Source organism: Ptychodera flava, chromosome 6 (assembly GCF_041260155.1).
Source record: "Ptychodera flava strain L36383 chromosome 6, AS_Pfla_20210202, whole genome shotgun sequence".
In the NCBI taxonomy this organism is placed as follows: domain Eukaryota; kingdom Metazoa; phylum Hemichordata; class Enteropneusta; family Ptychoderidae; genus Ptychodera; species Ptychodera flava.
The window spans coordinates 31,635,041-31,641,040 of record NC_091933.1 but is presented as its reverse complement, the minus strand read 5'-3'; the positions used below and the strand labels follow the sequence as shown (position 1 = coordinate 31,641,040).

The 6,000-nt window shown below is 42.9% G+C and overlaps 1 protein-coding gene across 1 annotated transcript; it reads left to right on the top strand.

Moving 5' to 3' along the window:
• Positions 1-666: 666 nt before the first annotated feature.
• On the top strand, positions 667-5,608 carry LOC139135486 (platelet binding protein GspB-like). The gene is made up of 2 exons (XM_070702884.1): positions 667-1,060; positions 1,461-5,608. Exons 1-2 carry the CDS (start codon positions 748-750, stop codon positions 4,085-4,087), a joined length of 2,940 nt encoding a protein of 979 aa, XP_070558985.1. The 5' UTR covers positions 667-747; the 3' UTR covers positions 4,088-5,608.
• The last annotated feature ends 392 nt before the right edge of the window (positions 5,609-6,000 follow it).

The following is a 6,000-nucleotide window of genomic DNA, read 5'->3' as shown; positions in this document are numbered from 1 at the left end:
GGGAAAATTGAATATATAAAGTGTCAGGGGACGATGTTGGAACTTTGGAAGTCGCTGCCTTAAACCAAAGTAACACAATACCCCTGTTTACATTTTTTCACTGAGGACCGCAGAGTCTAGGGATTTTTCGTAAGTGATCCAGCAGACGCCGCTTATCGAGGCGGAAAGTAGGATAGGCAAATTTGTATCGAAGTAGGAGACTTACGACGGGCAAACTGCCAATCGCGCACTGAAATTTTAAATCTGCAATCAACTCGGAATGCAAGTGATCTGAGTTAGTCTCCGAAGCGGCAGCACTTGTGAAATTATGACACAGTTCTAAAATAGATTTGGGACATAAAAGGAAGGAGATAATAAACATGCGTTGAGTACTACTTTCCCGCGATATCAAGAGAAGTAAGGGTCAACTGGGGACACCATATGCTCTCCATCATCCTTCCTCTATGGGTATTCTGGACAAACGTACTACCGTAAAACCCCCTTTTTATTGCACAGGGCTCATCTTCTCATACTCGAGGATTCAATCAACAATAATGGAGAGTAAAAAAGCGTATTGTCAGTTTTTGAATCATAGTAAGGGGCTTTTCGTCACTTTTCCTGTATCTTAGGTTTGACTCCTAGTGATACGCTAGGCGAAGTGACACGAGGGAATACAGTGCTTCGACTGCTGGTATTATTACAGTGTGTTAGTGGGCGCAGTAAGTGCCAGTCAATCTAGCCACCACGCGCGCCAGATGTGAGGGAGTCATGGCTAACGGGAAGGTGATAGTGGTTTTCTTCTCTTTGATGCTGGCGTTTCTGTTTTCTATCAACGGTGCAGCGAAATCTTCCAGGTCTGGAGGCAAGCCGAAGCAGAAACGAGTGCACTGCAGGGACATGATGGAAATTTACGAACACCGGCTCGGTCAGCTAGCTGAAAACAGCGCGATCACGGAGCAAAACGTGGCGGCACTACTATCGCTGACGGAGCTGCAGACACAGGCGATAGCTGAAATTCATAACACAGTGGGCCAGCTGCGTGATTTGTTAACGCTGCATATGCAGAGCACCAGTGCACAAGGTATGAAAGATATCATCGCTTTTTAATCACTCTGATATGTATTGTAACGAAGCGGACACGCTAATGTCACATTCCAGTCCTAAATTAGCGAGTTCCGCCTTTCGCATCAAAACTTCGTCATTTACATTTTGAGCCCTGCTCACATAAGATAACTGTCTACTGGTGACTCAGAGTTTTCACTATTCATTTTTAATACAATATTAAAACAGCTTGGAGTCACCAATCGCGGAATATATCGGTTGAATTATGGAAAGAAAAATGATGACATGGAATGAACGATTTATAGAGCATGGCCATTAGGCGCAACAGGCAAAAATCTCCTTTCAAATTATATGGACACATATAAGATTACGGTGTTAAACGGGTGACGTGAACTTTGTGTTCCTTGTTTTCTTGACAGGATGTAGTGATGGAGAAGTTCCATCCCGTGGTCATGACAACATGCCGAGCTTCAGAAACCGCGAAAACATTACTGGCTCTGAATCTCTAACAAGTAGTCCTGAAGGAAGGAAAGTGACTCATCATGGTACAAGTATCGGCAACCACGAAGATATGAAGTTTGCGCGACAAGCTACCCCGTCGGTTTATGGTCGACTCGCTCAATCTCAGTCGATGTCAGCAATTGAGACGGATAACACAAGTCAGGCAGATAACAGAAACGTAGAGATAAACCGAATGACATCAACGCCTCCAAGTGCAATGATAACACCAACTACTATTCGTAGAAAAATACCAACCACAGGACTCAGTGAAAACGCCGATGACCCAATTAGTACTGTCGCTGGCGAATCTGGGTCAGTATTTCAAACGGGTAGACTGAGTGAGAGCCAATTTGACGCACGACATGAACATCATAATAAAACTCACCCACTTAACAGCAATTTCAATGGGACATTTGTTTACGGAGGCAGGCCCTATCAGTCGGCGAGTGAGCAAACCAAATTGCCCCATAGGGCCACTGATGGGTTATCGCTGTCATTCGGGAAACAGGGTCGTCAGCGCAATCATGGTCAAACTTCGATAGAAACATCAAATAAATCAACAACTAGCCCGCCTACGTCATTAACAGTACAAAAAACCGGTGCAATGACAGACACGAAGAGGCAAATGAGCAACAGAGCATCGGGCAGCCGGCTAATAAATGGTCGAAGTTCCCTTTCCAGTACAAATGAAGAGGATGCAATACATTCAAGGGCAGATAGCAGATCTTTGACAGCATCTGTAGGGTATTCAACACCTACAAGTTTCAAAGCTTTACACACGCGGACGCTAAACCGTCCCGGAGTTGGCATGAAAGAGAAACTTATGCGGATTTTACCTAACACCCCTGAACAACCCACCACAGAAAGTCAAATTTCTGCCCAAAGGGTTCAAGAATTTGATACGACCAAGGCAAGAATTCTTCAACCCCGACGTCAAGACCTTCCGGTATACGTACCGCCACAACGCGTGAAGCCCTCGGCAACAAGCATTTCTGAAAATAATTCGGAACCATCGGCGGAAGTCCCTACGGAAAGTGCTTCGGTAAAAGAGGTAACGATCGAGTTTCGGAGCTTAGGTGTTCCGTACGAGAAAGGCATATCCATCATTTCGAGACAGCCACCGTTGGAGAGTGGAAACGCGCCTTCGACATCATCCGCCGAAGAGCATTTGGCCACAACGCAACAGGTGAGGCATCACTTGAGATGGGATGCTGGCACCAACAATACGTTTTCCGGCCTACAAAGTCCACTGAGCGAGGGAAAGTCAACTGAAACGTCCACGACCGAGGCCAGTGTTGTTCACCCGGCTAAAACAACGATGCACAGCATCGCAGTAGAAACGGCCGCCAATAGTATTCCGTATATACCTATCACGCAAAACATTCATGGAAATCACGGGGAACCGAACGCGTCCACCAAAGGGCAAGTTTTCCAAACTAATGCAAAAACCACTACTAGTATTGGCTTAGTCGACGATGTAAGCGTACACTTCACCCCAGTTCAGCAGGTGATGGGGAGTGAAGCGGCGACAGCGTTCTCCGTCGACGGTGCGTCGTACTTGACCATGCCCATGTATGACGACAGGTGCAACGTCATGAAATTGATCGACGGGAAATTTGCCCACCTTCAATCTCTCGTTAGAGGGATGGAACTGGTAGAATGTGACTATTGCGCTATGGACGGTAGACACTACATAATAGCCATGCAGCAGTCGATGCATTTTGGCACCAAACTCTTCACATACAAGTGGAATGGCAATGAATTTGTTGAAGACGGGAATGAGACAGTGATAAAGGAACTGATTGTACATCTGCACTGCTTTTCAACGAGTACAACAGTCGGACAGTTGACTTTCATCTCAATGGCGCTGTGGCCGGACAACTATCACCTGATCTACACGTGGAATGGCGCGAACTTTAGATACACGCAGATGATAAGGGAAACGGCTACCGCTCAGTCGTCAAGTTTCTTTATCGGTGTGGAGTTGTACTTGTCACTGACCAAATCAGACATCGAAAAGACAAACCCAACTACCATCTACAAGTTCAACTCGGATCCTTCAGCTCCCAGGTTTACGTACCACCAAACATTACCTATTCGCAAGCCCCACGTGTCGACGGGCTCTGTACCATTTCATTTCGCCGGAAACATGTACATACTGGTCCTCGTCAACAAGCGGTACAACTACAAGACGGGGATGCAGTACTTTCAACGCTCACCTGTGTACGTATGGAGAGAAGGAAAATTCTACCTGAAAAAGACCATCGCCACGGTGGGCGCTGAAATGGCGTGCCCTTTCCGAATGGACGGGCAGCAGTTCCTGCTTGTCTCCAATCATTTCAATGGCACCTCCTACGATGTCAATTCCATAGTCTATAAATTTAACGGGAAGACCTTCAGAAAGTATGACGAACTTTCATCCCACGGTGCCACGTTCTGTCAGACATTTCTGGCAGACGGGTACCAGCACATCCTTCTCGGTAACGCTTACGACTCGATCTCTAACACGATACCAGCAACTCTTTATCGTCGTATTGGCAACTGAGACAATATCGAAACACTGAGGAAATTCGGATCAAAGAATCATTCCTTGATGTTGTTCCTTTTAAAGCGACCAAAACAGTTGTCCATGCTGCGTAAAAATGCAGTCCGTACAACCATGAATTCATCAGGTTAATAAAAGCTATCATGCAGACGAAAGTTTTCAACATTTGCCCGTACTTTGCCAAAGGAGACTTAAAACTAATTTCTTTCATACTAAGAAATTAGAAATTGGCGGAAATTTTATAAATTTCTTTGATTGCGAAAAGCTAATATCTTTGAATTTACCCGTATTTGAAATTCAACATGCCACCATTTTCAAGTTCTCGGCTCAACGTCATAGACAATATTTGAGATTTTCGTCTTCATAAAGATAAAAATGAACTAAAATGCGAAAGTTAATGTTCTCTATAGGCATAAAACTAGATTATCTAAAAAGTATAGACCATTAAGTATATGACATTTTTGAAAGTCCGAAAATTTGAGCCAGTCGCTCATTGGGTTAGACATTAGGGACCGGCATTCTCATATTTATGTTTGACTTTGTCTGCCGAACCTTTTTTTATCATCGCTCAATGACCTGAAACCATGGCAACATTCCCGAAGATGATCCCCATTTATGGTCAAAAAACTACACAGCTTATGCAAATCATTAAAATTTGACAGATCTCCATGAACAAGGTTGGCTATATTGAATACCTAAAGTCAATCTGAGTCAGGATAAAACTCCATATTTATAATGGCTTGCACGTCAACCACTTCTTATTAGAGTATGGAGAACGTTCTCGTCGCCACCACCATCTGTATTTGATGACTATAGGTTTATTATATTATTAATGACACATATTCAGGAGGTATTTGAACAAAACGTCTTTGAACAGGTGCAAATATTTCCTTTCAGTTTCACTTTCCGACATCCATTAACGCAGACAAAACACCTATGATATACCCATAGAAAATGTGCCCTTGGCGTTGTCGCTGGATTAAAGGGAAAAATTGTTTATAACTTTTATTTTTAATGTGATTTCCGCCCTCTACTCTTTCCTGAGATGACCCGTCACGAAAAACACCCCAAGTTAAAATGAACGGTCCCTTATCTATTTCAAAACATTTCTCTCGCAGTGCATATGAATGATGAAATGCCCGCACTTTACAGGCTCCAACTTAACATGTGGAAAGTTTAATCTTATGATTAAGAAAAATGTTAAATCGCGTAATAGCATGCTTCAATCTTTTCAACGTGTTGGAGTGATGATTTGGTATAAATCGTCAAAATCAGTTTGGAATAATTTTAAATTGAACTGACAATACGCCTTTGAATAATATTTTACCGTGCTTTTTAACGAAAGATGCTACCACTCACTTTATTTACCAACAAAAGCACAATAATCAAGTCACCCATGAAGTTACAGAGGTATATCAAAAGGTTTGTTTCTTGTGTAAATGCATGGCCCATTCTATAATTATAGTTGTGAAGCGGTTGTTACGTATTTTACAATAAAAGTGTAGCTGAATTGGCCACTCAGGACTGTGGCTGCAGTTCAAATGTTGGACATCGGCATCTTGATGGGGCAATAACTTTCGATGAATTTTCACGGTGTTTGTTTTTAATGTCAACTACAGTTTCTTGCTCTTCTTCCAAAGGCATGTTGAGATACACAGTATTCAGCTTGTCAACTCAGCATTTACATGTGTAAATTGCCTTGTTATTGTTGACGAATGGATTTTAGTCTTGAACTTGACTGATCTTGAATCAAAATGTAAACAGCAAAAGTGCATTTTACAGACGCTGCGCTAACAAGCTATTTGGGAAATAGTGAGTGTTTCAACATACTATGGGGAGTTGAACAAGAATGCGTAGTTAACAAGGACAACAAAAAGATAGAAAAAAAAAATTAAAAATATAGCTACCGTCCC